Source organism: Pipistrellus hanaki, assembly GCF_964339955.1.
Source record: "Pipistrellus hanaki genome assembly, chromosome: 2".
Classification (NCBI taxonomy): domain Eukaryota; kingdom Metazoa; phylum Chordata; class Mammalia; order Chiroptera; family Vespertilionidae; genus Pipistrellus; species Pipistrellus hanaki.
The window spans coordinates 7416212-7433022 of record NC_140504.1 but is presented as its reverse complement, the minus strand read 5'-3'; the positions used below and the strand labels follow the sequence as shown (position 1 = coordinate 7433022).

At 54.5% G+C, this 16811-nt stretch overlaps 1 protein-coding gene across 1 annotated transcript in view; it reads right to left on the bottom strand.

Moving 5' to 3' along the window:
- Positions 1 to 1998: 1998 nt before the first annotated feature.
- The window catches only part of SLX9 (SLX9 ribosome biogenesis factor), a 30119-nt gene continuing 15306 nt past the window's right edge, over positions 1999 to 16811 (bottom strand). The window contains exons 3-6 of the mRNA XM_084871917.1: positions 13780 to 13848; positions 5564 to 5714; positions 4510 to 4575; positions 1999 to 3238 (exon numbers count right to left, since the gene is read on the bottom strand). Coding sequence (XP_084728043.1) covers positions 3115 to 3238; positions 4510 to 4575; positions 5564 to 5714; positions 13780 to 13848 — 410 coding nt within the window. The 3' untranslated portion in view covers positions 1999 to 3114. The remainder of the gene's footprint in view (positions 3239 to 4509; positions 4576 to 5563; positions 5715 to 13779; positions 13849 to 16811) is intronic.

The window sequence follows — 16811 nt, the reverse complement described above, 5'->3', positions numbered from 1 at the left end:
AGCTTCCCCACAGGAGCCACCCTTCCCAGGGAGCTGTCTTCCCTCTCTCCCTCATTTAATCCCAGTACATTCTTTTCCATCATTCCTGTTTGGATTGTGCTGCCCAGGATCCCCGAGGGGCAGGTATAAGGATGTGAGGTTGCTTGGGTACCAGGATTGAGGACATGGCGCTAGACATGACAGGGTGTCCAGTACACTCACCCAAGTCTTATATCCAACAGTGTTGTTGTTTTTTCCCCATCTACACAAACCGAGGATCCAGTGCCCAAGTAACTGACCAGGCCCCTCAGATGGGGCATTGGGTGGACCCTGGTTTCTCTGGCCCCCAACCCACGGCCTGCCATCCTTATCCAGTGAGGAGGGCGGCTCCAGGCTTCGGAAGCAAACCTAGTCACCCCCTATAGGTGCAACAAGAGCTGTTTTCAAATGGGAACTCCCCCAGAATAGGACAAAACCACAATTCCTAACTGTCCAGCACTGCTATTAGAGGTTTGCATTTCATTTTGAAGGCTTGACATTCTGATACGTGTAACACTTTACATAATTTTAGAACAAAATTAAATGTTTGAGAAGCAACCCCTAAAAATCAAATGAGTCGAAGAAAGCCAGCTGATGGATGGGAGTGGAGTCAGGTGCTCCGAGGGACTCGAACATGGCGAAGTGACCCCAGCATTGGCCAAGCGATGGGACACTCAGGCGTGGAGGCAGAAGACAGACCATAGACACTGTTGTTCGTGTTGTTTGGTTTGATACGGGGCCTGTGGTCACTCAGGAGCCCTGCCTTTGAGATATGGAAACACTCCGGTGGCAGAGGTAATGCCTGGGTCTCCTCGGTGGGGGCTGGGGTTGGACCTGGAGGCTGGACACGCAGGACCACCTTAAACCCCTCTGGTTTCCATGTGCCTAACACCTACACAACGAAGAGCTAAAAGACACACTCAGACTGTACTCCGAGGAGCAAGGACCATTTTTGGAAAAGACGTCCATATGCGTAAAGGGTAGGCTTTCTGAGGAGCCGGTGAGTCAGGTGCTCTGGGCTCGGTCTAAAGGCTGCCAGGGGGATGCAGAGCTGACCCCACATGTGGACCCTCCCCAAACTGGGGAGGGGAGTGGGGAGCAGGGCCTACCTCTGTGCTATAGTGTCTTCTCATCAAGCAAAAGACATGAACAGGCAGCACATGATCCTGGAGCCCCTGAGGCCCGTTAGGAGGCCCAGCTTCGGGCTGACCCTGGCCCCAGGGCTGGGGCCCAAAATACACTTGGATAGAACAGGGGTCTCTCTGAATGAATGAGACGGAATTGATGATGGGTCCTGCCAGGTGACAGGCCACGAGGGGCACATTAGCTGGTGAGGGTTGGAGGGGGGCACCTGCAGGAGGCAGAGGGAAGGTTGTGGCTGGTCCCGAGGGAGCCCGACAACCCGAGGGCTGATGGGTACTGGGTTCTCTAATTAAACGTTGTGATGTAATTAGAATCCGCTCCCCAGCCCAGGAGAGACGCCGAGGTGGGAGTTATCACCGCTGAGCTAGAAGCCCAGGCACGAACGCAGGGAGAAGGCACTCCTCCCAGGGCACCCTGAGCTCTCTGCCGACCTCAGCTGAGGGTGAGCTCAGTGTGTGACGGTGGTCAGGGGCATCAGGAGGCCCTGAGGACGGCATCGGGAAAAGCACCGAAGCTCCCAGAGCCCGGCCACCACTCAGTCTGTCACGGGAGGGGGTGGGGGGCTCCCCCCTCTGCGCCTCAGTTTCCCCTCTGGAGAGAAGGTCCTAGACAGTGCCCAGCCCACCCCACCCCTTGGGTACAGGGGACAAGTAGAAATCAGGCTCCAGGCCCATCGTGAGGCCCCATGGAGGCGCCATGGTCCAAGGCCTCTGGCACCAGGAAAAACACTTGGGTTCAGAAACACAAGTAATCACTGTTTTTGTACCAAGAATCTTACAAGTAAGGTGTCTCCAATCTTAAGAAAAACTTAAGAAACACAGGCCAACACCAGGAATATACATGTAACTGTCATTTTAACCAACATTATTGGAACATCTTTAGAAGAAAACTGTTTGGCCGAGTCTCTGATTTGAAATTAAGAGGCTTCTTTCTTCGTGCAGACCTGCTGTCCCAGACCCAGGGGCAGGGGACCAGCTGCCTTGGGAATCCATCAGAGAAAGGCCCGGAAGGCCGGCGTCCTGCTATCTCCGCCAGCCAGCCAGCTCTCCGATATGCTGGAAGCAGGCACCCTGGAAAACCCCAGTCATCGGTGAGAACCCATGGAAGCATGAGGGGCTGGGCCCCAGTCTCAGCACCATGACCTCAGCCCAGACTGCCGGCACCGGCTTTATCGCTGCACAAGGAACATTCCAGAAGGAGCACAGCCGCCGTTTGTACAGCACTGGCTTCAAGCAGCACAGGACTTGAGGGGTGCAGTTGCTGTGCCTGGCTCACCCCACTGGCAGATGTTACATGGGCTCCAGGCATCTCTCTGTCCATGACAAACCTGGAGAAAGCCAGTGCATGGAGCACACACGGGGTCTGAGTCCCTCTGAGGGCTGGCACATGCGTCAGGCATGGTGAATGCCAGGAAGGTGGCCACATGCAACCCTGAGGCAGCCATCGGTCTAATCATCCAGCCGTCTGAGGGTGGGACCCACACAGCAGCCAAGGCTCCGAGGCAATTCCAGCAACCAGTGACCAGGGACCTCGAGCAGAGGACAGCCTCCTGAGCCACACGTCCTCCACTGCCCCCGAGGACAAGGTCAGCTGGTCCCCGCACAGCACAAACCCCATCTCATTCCTGAAGGTCTGAGAAAGGTACCCACCCCCTTCCACATGCTCAGATTGAAGGTTTAAGTCAATGTTTCTACAGCCCAACCTGCAAACCCGGGACTTGTAACAATTACTGTCTTGCTCACGGGACAGCCAAGGCACAGAAGGAAGCGCGGTCCCACTGCCCAAGTTCACACGGCGTTTATTAGCCCTCCATAGGGGGCGGGAGGGGCTGCCCTCCGGCCCTAACAAGAGCCGAGGAGGCCGCCTCCAAGATCCAGGTGATGACGGCGAGGACTCGGCCCTCTCTGGCGCCTCATGTGCATCCTTGGAGCTCACGGCACACCCCAGGCCGGGTCAGAGCAGGCCACCGCTGTCCAGCTGCAGCTGCCGGGCCAGCTGCTGCCCGATGGTCTGCAGGGGGCTGGCTCTGTAGGCGGGACTGGCCAGCAGATCCCGGAAGCGGGTCCTTTCTTCCTCACTGAAAAATTGAGGTTGGAGGTCAGCAGACTCCACGCCCGGGGTGGTGGGATGAGTATTCAGCACCCAGGACCCACCTCAGCTGGGCCACCCACACCCAGGCGGGCAGGGCAGGCTGAGCCCTGGATTAGACAGGAGAGGCCGAATCACCATGGGGGGGGGGGCCCACCAGCAAAGGGCTGAGCACAGGGTGGAGCCTAAGGAAGGCAGCCTGAGCTTCTTGAGGGGGCGGGTCAGGCCAAAGGGACTAGGGCTGAGCAGGGCTTTGGGTAGGAGGGGAGACGCTGCCCTGGGCTCCTCTTGGTCACACTTGGGTCCAGTGGGCCCACACATGGGGTTGGGGTGCTAGCATCCCTGCCCCTTTCCCAAGGAGGGGATTCTAGGCTCGTCCCCAACCTTGACAAGGAGCTATTAAAAGCGAAAGGCTGCCAAATGCAGGGAGGCAGCAGCCTGCACACACCATGCGGACGCACAGCCTTACATAAGAGGCGCCCTCCCTCCCGCGCTGCCGAAACAGACGCGGCCACTGCAGGAACCAAGGGCCAGGAGCTCTGCGTGCCCACAGCCCCAGGTGGCACTGCGGCCTCGCAACAGAGAAGGAGGGATCCTCTCCTCCTGCAGGAGCCCTGAGCCTGACTCCACAGTGCAGGCTGCTTTCCTACACGCCTGTCTGAGCCCAGCCGGCCCCTGGGTGTGCGCGCGGTCATGCCGCCTCCTGGAAGCGCGGGGGCAGCTCGAGCTCCGCAGGCCCTGAAGCCCGGCCATGGTCCCCGCTGCCTGGCAACACCTGCCCCCGAAACAGAGGTGACCCGGCCAGAAACCTCAGGTGGCAGCTCCAGGACAAGCTCACATGGGCCTGCGGTGGTGGGAATGGGGGAGGGGGGAGGGGGGAGGGGCGTGGGGGGAAAGCCTGTGCATGTGTGACTGTGGGCAAGGCCATGCCATGCCAGGCCCCAGCTCTCCTGGTTATTAACGGGAGAACTTGAAGAAGTAATTACCCACTGGACAAGTAATTACCTGAGCCAGGTGACAATATCTGGGACACCCTCCCCGCCCCAAACCCAGGACTGGGGCCTGAGGGCAGCCCCAAGAGCCGGCAGCTGCTCCCCTCCCCACTCAGGGAAAGGGGCTTCCTGACCTCCCCCTGGAAACAGCTACTTCACGCCAACCAGGCTGTGCCTCCAGGTGGGCTGGCTGAGCTGCCCACGGCACCCGAGTGGACTGAGGCTGGGGGCCCTGCCAGAGCCTCAGTGCGGTGGGGGCGGTACTCACAGGAGCTGGAGCCTCTGCGCCGCGCTCATCCGGCTGAGCTCCGCCGGCCGGGGCTTGCTGCTGGTTCTGTGGACAGAGAGCCGAGTCAGGGCCACGCCCAGGTCCCCTGGAATGTCTGCCAGAGCGCCTCGCTGAGGCTGCAGCCCACGGTAAGGCTTTGGGACGGTGCTGGGATAAGGAAGACTCTGGGAGCAGGAGAGGCTTCGCGGAGAAGGACCCAGGCGAGGGGGGAGGGAAAGAAAAACTGCCCAGTCCTGGCCAACTCAGCTCCAGCTCAGATGCCCTTATCTTTAATTGGGATTTTTTTTTTTTTAAGTAGGAATGAAAAAAATTCCTGGCCCACCCAGGGCAGCACCTGCACCACATGCTACTGTCACCCTGGCTCAGCCCGACTTGGTCCCAACTCTGCCTGTCCAGGACGTTGCTCTGCTCTTCCAGCCACTGACCCAGTCCCCGCGTCCACCCGGGTGTGAGTCCCTTGCTGACCACCCACAGCTCTCCCAGGCCTGCATGTGCGGAACTGGGGTCAGGGCTCCCTTCCCCCAGCCAGAGCTCCCAGAAGGTGGCCATGCGCTGGGAGGTCCAGGAAACAGGGTCTAGCATAACGCTACTGGCCGGAGGCCTATGGCCTTGGATCTCCATGCCCCCACCCCCCTTACTAAGGCAGAATAGGAGGTGGGCTGAGGCCTCCCACAGCTCCTCCCAGCCCCAACGTGATATAGACAAATCTAGGAGTCTCGTCAGTAAGAGGCAAGAGGGAGCAGGACCCTCCCCCAGCCTCAGGCAGCTCCCAAGGCAGACATGACTTCCTCCCCAACGGGCTTCCCATGAGTGAAGGACTCTGCAGACAAAGCCAGGCGGGTAAATCCCTCACTCGGTAGCATGGGGTGCAGCTTTCACCCACGGTGCCAGCCCCAGTCCTGCCCCGAGGTCCTGGCAGGTCTGGGCTTCGGCCCTTGGACGTTTTTCCAGGGAGAACCCCTGGCTGGGCTGACGCCCTCGAAGCCGGGCCATCGCAGCGTGGAGCTCTCCAGGCAGCTGAGACGGAACTCACCCTCGGGTGCGCGGCCGCCGGGCGCCGGCTTCCAGCTCCAGCAGCTCGGGGAGGGCGTCCCGGAGGGGCTGCAGGTCCCCCACCACCACCGTGGCCCGCCGCCTCCGCTCCGCCTTCAGTTTCTGCTCAGCCAGCTTTATGGCTTCGATTTCTGAGGAAGGGAGACAAGGAGTTAGCGAGGGAGCAGAAGGCTGAGGAGCCCCGCCATCTGAGCCAAGTCTGGGCTGTTCCTTCCTGCCCACAGCAGGCCCCTAGTTTCCGGCTGGCTGGCACCTCCAAGCCGCCCTGGGAATTGGGGGGCGATCTGGCTCCGAGCTATTTCTCCCCTCATCAGAGAGGTGTGCTCTTAAATTACAGGGCTGGTGATGAGACACGGAGGACTTGTCCTCTTGAAAAGGGACTTGGTCGCAGGACCTAGGCTCTCAGTGGCTGCGGAGAGCCACACAGTCACAGAGAAGGTGGTAGGCGCATCCCATTCTTGCTCGCTCCCCGGGCGCCTCCTGGGGAGGGATGCACTTGAAGGGAGAGTCCCGGTGGGGAGAGGTGACAGTTTGGAGAGGGGAGCCAGCTTCCTAACCCGGAAATGGGTGAGGGGCCGAGTGCTGCGGGGGTCTCACAGCCCTGGGAGGGGGGCAGCGGGACAGGAGAAGATGGTGGGGCAGAGCAGGGTGTAGAAGAGCTAGAGGGTGAGGCTGGGTCAGGGGCATGCAGCGGCCTGTGTCCTAGAAAGAGGTTTGGGCAGGGCCTGAACGGAGCATGGCCTTGCAATTTCATTTCCATTAAAAATATATTTATTTCAAAATTGCTAATAAAATAGATGCTGAAATTGCTAATAAAAAAATGTGGTTTCCAGTGTGGCTTGTGGAAAACGCTGGCTCGCTGGTGGGCATGCGGATCTTGCACAAAGGCCCTCCCTTCCCCAGGGAGGGAGGGGCAGGCCCCCCATTGGCAGCCTAGATGGGCCCAGGGAGGGCAAGAGGCCGCTCTGCTGACTGAACCTGTGCTCACTGATCTTCACCGGGCTCTGCACCAGGTTTTATTTAAAAAAAAAAAAAAAAAAAAAAAAAAAAAAAAAGGCTCTGCTACTACAAACGCTTGGAAATGAGGACAGTGACGGGCTTGGGGTGAGACCTGGGCTTGACACTCATCTCACCCTGGTTTGTTGGGCTATAAATAACGGGGTGCAGACTGAATCACATCCAACCGGGAACTAAAACCCCTTCCTGACAAAGGACCAGGACAATTCACAGCCAGCTCCTGGCAGAGCACAAGGTGCCCCTGGAGGAGAGGCAGCCAGTGCCCAGTGAAAGGAGCGGCCTGCTCCCCTGTGCATTCCTCTGCCTCCATGGCCAGGGCGTCAGAGCGCTGTGGCTGCCCTCAGCCCGAAGGGCGGATGCAGGAGGCCTCCGCGCAACAGTGATGGCCACCAGGCACAGAGCAGGTACAGCTCAGGGTCCTGGCCGGGAAACCCCATGCATAAGGACAGACTCAGGCAGCCCGCTGATCAGTGCAGAGGAAGTGTGCATCGCACAGGGCTCCCAACAAGGGTGTGAAAGTGATGGCCCGAACAGGCGTTTTCAAGAGGCAGCTTTCCAGAAACTGACACTACGCATCTAGCAGGGAGAAGTGCCTGGCAGGCCTCCCAAGGCCAGCTCTCTCCCAGCCTGCAGCCGAGGCAGCACTGGGATGGCCGGAACAGGCACAGAGCAGGTACCGAGACCAATCAGGGACACATGCTGGCCATCCCCGCCCCGCTAAGGGCCCTGTGGAGAGAGGGTTCTTCTTGCCCCAGACAGCTGAGTCCAGGGGACAGACTACCCACTCCCCTGGGTCCTGGTGCACCAAGCCCCATACCATCCCTCAGAGCGCGGAGTTATTAGGTGACAATTCAGCTGTTCCCATCCTCTCTGGTCAAGGACAAACTGTTTGCCCAGCACCTTGTCACCCCAGATGCCTCTTCCCAGAGAGCCAAGCACCCTGGGGGGATGCACCCAGGGGGGAACCTTAAAGTCTCAGGGTGGAGACCTCAGGCAGGGGAAGGAGATGGGAAGGACACAGGAGGGGGGTGCCCTGGACCACAGGCAGGGCACCAACGCCACACCAGGACCAGCAGAGCCCGTGGCTCTCAGGAGGACGGAAGCAAGCACTAAACCAATGAAAGCCAAAGCTTTTTAAATTAATGTGAGGTGCCCAGCTGGGGCGTGTCAGAGGCAGGCAAGTCTGACTGGCCTGGGGACAGCTGCCAGGCAGTCCACTGCAGCGGCTGCTTCAGAGGGGAAGGCCAAAAAGAACCCAGCAGAACTACCGCCACTCGTAATGACAACGACAAACCACAGACGAGGAACTGCCTTAATCTGCCTCAGACGACCTCCCAGACAGGCCGGTAGTAAATATTGTATCACCCGTGTTGGCGAAGCACTAGCCACTCTCGTCATGCAGCAGAGCAAGGAAAGGAGACTGCGGCTCCGTGCCGTCCCGGTGGTCGGTGCGGTCCCAGGCAGGGGTGGACGGCAGGGCTCCGCCTGAGGACACTCCAGCTGCCGCGACAGCCTGCAGGGCCGGCTCCGCCGCCCACCAACCCCAGGTCTGACACGTCAGTCAGAGCCCACAGGAGTCTTACCCAACCGGGGACACTAGTTCTACATCTGATTTTTTAAAAAGACCGAATGCAGCCGAAACTGGTTTGGCTCAGTGGATAGAGCGTCGGTCTGCGGACTGAAAGGTCCCAGGTTCGATTCCGGTCAAGGGCATGTACATTGGTTGCGGGCACATCCCCGGTAGGGGGTGTGCAGGAGGCAGCTGATCAATGTTTCTCTCTCATCGATGTTTCTAGCTCTCTAACCCTCTTCCTTACTCTCTGTGGAAAATCAATAAAATATATATTTTTTTAAAAAAAAGACCAAATGCATAATAGCCAAAACAGTTTTCTAAAACAGTTTTAGAAAAATACAAGCAATGACACAAGAGTGGGCCTACTGGATATTACAGCAGATTATGAAAGGACAGAAATTCAAACAGACCACATGCAAGAGGGCCTCCCAGGGAGACAAGGACCAAAGCAGTGCTTCAGAAGACCACTTGACCACGGAAAAGTGACTCCCTCCCTCCCCTTTGCTGCTCCTAAAAGTTAATTAGAGGGTAAACCCACAGGCAACAGGCACAGCTTCGGCACATGCTGACCAAAAGGCACACCAAGCTGGTGCTGGTTTCCCAGGCCTCGGGGCCTCATCCCTCACTGGCTCCCTCCACACCTCTGTACCTAATCCATGCAGAGCCCCTCATTAATTTCTCTCTAGGAAACCCTTTGAGGGTGCCGGGCTGAACTGACCCACGTGCTGATGTCTGCCCCCCAGAGCAGGATTTCATGGCCAGCCCACCCGAGAGCAAAGGGGGACAAGAAAAAGTGCCTCCTGTCAACTTTGTGGTCTAAAGCAGCAAGATCTGAGGCAGTGACAGTGGGGAGCATCTGCGGGGGCTTGGCTGGGGCACTGTGTCCTGCCCCTGCATTCTCTCCCCTAAGACAGTGCAGGAAGGTTCCCACTGACTGACAACGCCGTTCATCCTAAGAGGTTTAATTTAAAACTAGCTGGAGGTGCAAAGAAGAAAGCTTAACAGGGCCCTGGCCGGTGTGGTTCAGTGGTTAGAGTGTCAGCCCACGCACCGAAGGGTCACGGATTCGTTCCCCGTCAAGGGCATGTACCTGGGTTGCAGGTTCCATCCCAGGCCCTGGCCAGGGGAGGCAACCAATCGTTGTGTCTCCCACATGTGTGTTTCTCTCTGTCTCTCTCTCTTTCTCCCTCTTTTCTACCTCCCTCCCTTCAACTCTCTCTAAAAAAAAAAATCCATGGAAAAACTACCCTCACGGATTAACAACAACAAAAAAAGGGGTTGGGGGAAGCAAACATATGCAAATCAGGTCTCTAAAACCAACCACATTGGCTCTGTTGAACATGGAAAAATTTTATGGGCTGGAACCTGCATTTTGATATGGTGCCCAGGATGGCTGGCACCAGCTCCCTGAAAGCCCAGCCATGCCCATAACAGAATTCAGAAGATAGGCGACAACAGAACATCCCGGTCATTCCTCCCAACTCCCCAGCCCATGTTTGCTAATTTACAAATGACTGAAGGGAAGTTCCATGTAAATAGGGCCTGAAACAAAGCACTTATGCAACACGTGCCTGGGATTCCTCCTCCTGAGCAAAGCAGGCTGGTAGGACTCCAGCATGGCCTCAGCCCCTGGCCCCCAAAACCAGGAAGATCAGGAACGAACCTCACGGCTTTTATCACTGCACCAAAGGTCTGATCAAAGCAGTCAGAGGTCAAGAAAACTCTGAAACAAAGCTTGGGAGGAAGATATAACACTGTCTCTATTTTAAGTCACATGAGTATTAGTGTAAGAAATTCTAAAGAAGCTACTACCAGAACTAATATGATTTTAGCAAGGTCAAAGGATACAAGATTAGTATGAAAAAGTAGTTTTACGTACTAACCAAAAACTGGAAAATGTAGATTCCATTTATAATAGATTTAAATTATGAAACAGCAAAAACCTTATATTTAAAAACAACAACAAAAAAAAAAACATGTGAGATCTTTACCCATATAACACTGATGACAAAAACTAAAGAAAAATCTCAGTAACTGGGGAGATATACCATGTCCATGGACTCAAAGAGTCAATATTGTTAAGACAAAAATCCTCCCAAAGTTAACCAATAGATTTAAAGCAATCTCAATCATAATACCAACTAAATTTTTGTTGGGGATAGTGGTTTTTATTTTTATTTTTTTAATATATTTTATTGATTTTTTTACAGAGAGGAAGGGAGAGAGATAGAGAGCTAGAAATGTTGATGAGAGAGAAACATCGACCAACTGCCTCTTGTACAACCCCTACCGGGGATGTGCCCGCAACCAATGTACATGCCCTTGACCAGAATCGAACCTGGGACCTTTCAGTCCGCAGATCGACGCTCTACCACTGAGCCAAACCGGTTTCGGTGGGGATAGTGGTTTTTAAAATTGATTAGCCAATGCTAAGATTTATACAGAAATGCCAAAGACCTGGAATATTCAAAGCAATCTTAAGACAGAAGGACTTCCATATCTAAGTCCAAGACTTACTCTGAGGTACAGCCATTCAGACTGCCCAGCAATTGTCTGTCAGAAAGACACCAAAGCAATTGAATATCCACATTGGGGGGAGGGAGATCTACCACAGACAAATATTCAAGATGGATCAAAAACCTAAATATAAAAGCCAAAATGATGAAGTTTTTAGAAGAATAGGAAGTCACAGTCAGAGAGAAAATTATTTGTGAAACACAGGTGACCAAGGACTGGTGTGTAGGACATTAGGATCCTTAGAGCTCAGTAATAAAAAGGCAAAGAGCCCCAGGGAACACTCAAGGGAAAAGGATGCATCAACGGGCAGCTAAGACTTGAAGAGGCTGTTTCTTGGCAATGAGCATGAATCCCACCATGAGCTACCATTTTGTGCTGAGCAGACAGCCACCACCACATGCCGGCAAAGCCATGCCACAGCCGGAGCTCCCACGTCGTTGGTGGAAGTGTAAATGTACAACCACTTTAGAGAAACATCTGGTAGTTGCTTGTAAAACTAAACATACAACTACCCTATGACCCAGCGTTCCATTCCCAAGTATTTACCCAAGAGAAATGAAAACATATGTCCACAAAAAGACTTGTAAAGAATGTTCATAGCAGCCTTAGTCATAGCAGCTAAGAGAGAAAAAAGACCAGGTGTCCATCAACAGGAAAGTGGGCACCGAATACTATGTCCATATAAAGAAACGCTTCTCAGCAACAGACCAGCATGGACCTCAGCCACATGCAGCACGGATGGATTTTAAAAACACAGAAAGAGCATATCCTACATGGCTCCATTCACAGGAGGTCCGGAGCAGTGAACCCTAACTGCGACCCAGAAAGAGTCGCAGAGGTCACCCCTGGGCAGTCATGGGATTTCATAATGGGGTGGGAGGTTCTGAAGTGGAAGAGATTATGGCTAAACTGGTCGTGTACAATTGTCATAAATCTCTCAATGGCACACTTAAGATCTGCATTGAATTGTAAGTTTTATCTAAAAATAAAAAAGACCATAAACATATACTGAATTCTAGCCACATTATTTGGGAGAAAGTGTACTGATGTCTGCACTTACTTAGGAATGTAAAGATAAAACATGGATTGGAAGATGGATAGGCAGACATGACTGAACAGATGAACAGATATATGACAAAGAGTGTTAAAAATTACAGCACATACAATTGCGTATAGTACTTAATACCTGATCATGACAATAAACAACTGTTACTACAGTATGCATTTACTAATTCTTTTATGGTTTTGTTTTTAATCCTCACCCAAAGATATTTTTCCATTGATTTTTCAGAGAAAATGGAAGAGAGGGGGAAAGAAAGAGAGAAATATCGATGTGAGAGAAACATCAATTGGTTGCCTCCTGCATGTGCCCTGCCCAGGGCCGGGCCTGAGAGGAGCCTGCAACAGAGGCATGTGCCCTTGACCAGAATCAAACCCAGGACCCTTTGGACTGGAGGCCAACACTCTCTCCACTGAGCCAAACCAGCTAGGGCTACTACATTACTTTAGAAGTATCTCTTTCTACTTCAAATAAATAAATAAATAAATAAATAAATAAATAAATAAATAAATAAATAAGTGTGTTCAGTGGTTAGAATATCAACACAGGCACCAGAAGGTCTTGGGTTCAATTTCTGGTTAAGGGAGCATACACTGGTTGCAGGTTCGATCCCCGGCCCCAGTCCGGGTGCATGCAGGAGGCAACCAATGTGTCTCTCATATTAATGTTTCTCTCTCTCTCTTCCCCCCTCCCTTCCACTCTCTCTAAAAAAAGATCAATGGAAAAAATTTCCTTGGGTGAGGATTAATAACAAGTTTCCTGTAAAGCAGTAGCTGTGTCACATTGCAGGAGCCTCATACATGAGGTGTTTATCTCATCTCAATTATGTCATCTCTCTGTGCTTGATTTAACCTAGTTCTGTACAGTAATCTCCTATACGGGCTTGAAGTCCAGGAGCAAGTACAGTCTGCGCCATTAAATGTGAATAACTGCCTCTGTGATGTTCTCCCTAATGAGGCTTTTCTCTGACCTGTCCCATCAAGTGGCATGTGACTGAATTTTCAATCAAGGTGGGTTGAATCAAAGGATGCAGATCCCGGATACAGAAAGTCAGCAGAATCATACCAAAAACAGTAAGGAAGAAAATTACAAACAATCTTCACAAGAAAGTACTTAGAAAAACATTAGCAAATACTCAGCATCATGAAAAATAACTACTATATTTTCCAAAACAAAATTAGTGCGAAGAGTGGCATTCGACCTGTCACAAGACGTTTAGCCAGCAATGCATGAAGGAAACCCACCGTTAGAGACAGGTGCTGGGAGAGAAAGGCCCGCTGATCCCAGAAGACCCGGGACCCAGGAGTCCTGGGATCACGCAGGATGCCCCGCCCAGATGCCCTGCACGGGTGCGTGCCTGGAGGTCTGAAAGGACACTCGCCAAAGGAACATGACTCCATCTACCACTTTATTTATTTATTTATTTATTTATTTATTTTTATATATTTTAGTGATTTTTTACAGAGAGGAAGGGAGAGGGATAGAAATCTAGAAACATCGATGAGAGAGGAACATCGACCAGCTGCCTCCTGCACACCCCCCCTACTGGGGTACAATGTACATGCCCTTGACCGGAATCAAACCTGGGACCTTTCAGTACGCAGGTCGACGCTCTATCCACTGAGCCAAACCGGTTTCAGCTATCTACCACTTTAGATAGAACTGTGTCCTAAAGGACTCACGACCAACATGTGTCCTTCTCTAACTACAAATTCATCATAGAACTAAAAGCAACCATTTTTACATGCAAGAAGCTGGGTGCAGCACCTTCCTGAGACTATTTTCTGAGGGAGAAGTAAGCCAAGGCTTTGCAGAAACTCATACAGAGCCACCTCCTCTGGGGCCCTCTGCCTGTCACATCACAGGCCATCGGCAGGCATGCTGCTGAGACCCAGTCCCCTTAAAGGGGTTCCGAGCCAGCCGTTGAACATGAGTCCCAACCCCAGTCCTCGAAAGGTGCAGAGGGCGAGGAAGCCTGTGCCCCTGGCGATGAGGGAGCCATGTCACCGCCAGGGGGAGATGTACTTACTCTGCAGCCACCGCTCACGCCTCAGCTTCCGTTTCTCCTTCTTGGGCAAAATCGTCTTCGCCTCGGCACCTGAGGACAGAGCACACGTGCAGTGAGTGGAGGAGCGTCCCCGTTCCCGCAGGATAAAGTCTAAAGTTCCCCACCCACAAAGCCTGGGAACAGAACTGGGCAGGTTCTGACAGTGCCAGGCAGCACTGCCCCCCCCCCCCCACAGACCACGGTGCCCACAGCAGCTGGGTTGCACCCAGAGGCGAGGCCAGCCCCAGCCTCTCACAGCCCCCAGGGAAAGATGGAGCAGCGGCTCCTGCAGTGCTGGGGACACGACACTGCACATCAGCACAATGTCAGGAGGGTGCCCTAAGCACAGGGGTCCCTGTGAGACAACAGCCTGGCACTAACACGGGGCTGCCCCAGGACGCCAGGCAGGCCTTCACCCACCTCCTCGCCACCCCAACCCAGTATGACCTTCTGGAGGGCTTAAGCATGCTGACAAGAGAGGGCCACACTACTCAAGGAGGACCCACAAGCTATCGAAAACGGTGAGCACCTCAGAGCACCACACTCCCCTTCTGCTGAGCCCAGGACCTGAGCACAGTCCCCGACTGCTTGGAACTCCTCTGCACAGGTGCTTCGGGAAGCCGAGGACGCAGGTGAGCCCAGTCTAAGCAAGTGGTGGTCCCACATCTTGTCACCGAATCAACCAGGAGAGTAAAACCCACTCCCACCAGAGGTGCCTTCCCCCAGAGCCCTCTGTCCATCTCGCCTGCCATGTGGGGATGGCCCCGGCCTCACCCCCAGCATGTGTGGGGTACAACACACACCTTCTCCTTTGTTCCCAGCTCTGTCGTTAAACACTGGCCACATAGCTGACCTCCCACTGCCCACCCTACTCCCCTCGGCTCCTGTCCCGTCCCGCAGCGCTGTCTGCTCTTCCTTTGTGATGACTTCAAACGCCCAGGTGTGTGGCCTCCCCTTCCTTCGTGACCCTGTCCTCCCCACCATGGCTGTCTGTGCACCTCCACTGTTATGGGCTGAACTGTGTTCCCCAAATGTACATGTGGAAGACCTCATCCCAGTACCTCAGATCATGAGGTAATTAAGTTGAAACGAGGTCACATGGGTGGGCTCTAACCCAGTAAGACTGGTGTTCCTATAGCAAGAGCAGATGAGAACACAGACATGCACAGAGCGATGACCATGTGAGGACACAGGAAGGAGACGGCTGTCTGTACACCAAGGAGAGAGGCCTCAGGAGGAACCAGCCCTCCTGGTGTGTGAGCCACTGGGCTACGGTGCTTTGTCATGGCCACCGGAGCTAACGAAGACACCAGCTTCTCTCGAGTAACTCAGAGCACTGTGCTCCCCACATCCAGGCAGGCCCGAGCTTCACCTCCCCTAAGCAGCCACCTGTGACCCTCATTTGCCCACTCAGCTACCAGGTGCAAAGACCCCGTCACACTCACTAGCATATGACATGCTAACTACCTGGAGAAACCCGATGACCGTTAGGAGCACTGAGCACATTTATGCCAGTGACCCCGTGACTAGTCCCATTTTACAGATGAGAAAAGCAAAGCTTAGAGGGGGGCCAGGTCACGGGAACTGCTGTGGCTCCGGCCTGGAACAGAGTGTGAGGTGGGCCCACAGCCATCAGGCCTCCGCAGCACCATGTCCTTGGCTAGACCCCGCTGAAGCGTCACCAGCACCCCTGGGACCAGGTCACTGGGGAAGTACTGGGGCCATGGGATTTGGGGGTTTATTCCCCCAAAGAAACTATGATCCAAGGAGTGTACGTAGGTGCAGCTCCTCAGAGCACCCAGATAATGCACATGGCCCAACTGCAGGGCACGCAGTGTCTCAGGTCTGCCTCGCTGGTCCCCAGACTGCCATCTCCTCCCTGGCAGGCAGGGGGTGGGGAGCGAGATACAGAGTCCTTTTCCCAACAGGCACATTCGGGGTGGGAGACCCACCAACATGCAGCATGGTGCCCGCTGCACTGCGTGCGAGCCACTGCCCCATGCTGGCCAGACCGGAGTCCCAGCTGAACAAAGACAGTCAGTGTGTCTGAAGCCGTGGGGCCTCAAGACAGCCCGATTGTGCCAGCTGGCATGTCAGGTGGCACTGGGTTCTGTTTGGACAGGCTGGAGCACCCAGACAGTGTCTCCCCACCCCACCCCCCCACCCCCCCCCGGGGGAATGCGCGCTGGGGGAGCGGACGGTGCCAGGCTGGCAGGTGCACCATTGGAGCACGAAGACGATGCAGTCCAACGACTTTCTCCCGACGTCAGGGCTGTGGCATGAGGGCACGCACGTGGGAGGGCGGAAGGTCAGAGACGCTGGGCCTACTGACAGCTTCTCTGCTTCCCGCTCTAAAAATGGAGCAAACGCCAGTCTGCTGCACTTCTTTGGCCTTAACTTGGTCCCCAGCGATAAGGTGGCTTAAGCCCAGGACGTTCTACATGAGATGCACATCCTGACAGCTTTACTTCCCGCAGATGAGCTTGGCTGTTACAACAGATCCATGACAACAAAGAAACAAGTTCTGTGGAGAGCCAGGCGGAGATCCTGCTCGGGAATAAGCCCGGGGCACATGACTTCATGGGAATTACGCCCTTTTCCAGGAGCCAGGCGCTACGTGTCAGGTCCCATGGCACCTTCAGGACACGCCCCAAGTTGGCACTGGCCACAGGGGAGGGGGATGAGGCATCTGAATGACAGAGTGAGAGTGACCCCACACTCTGGGGCAGGTCACCCAGCCTGAGGGCTCAACCTGAACCTGGGCGGGTACCGGGAATGCCGGGCGGGTACCGGCAGTGTGCATGTGACCCAGCGAGCAGTTTGTTCTTATCTTAAAGATGAGTAACATTCTCCAGAACCTAATATAAAAACATTTAAAACCACCACCCAACCAAGCTGAGCACAGGCAGGGAGGGCGGGCTGGCCACCCTGGGCCTCCTGCTTAGCACGGCAGGCTTCTCCAGCGCCAGAGCCTGCCCTGAGCCCGCCAGAGGTGCCTCCACGGCCTCTGGCTG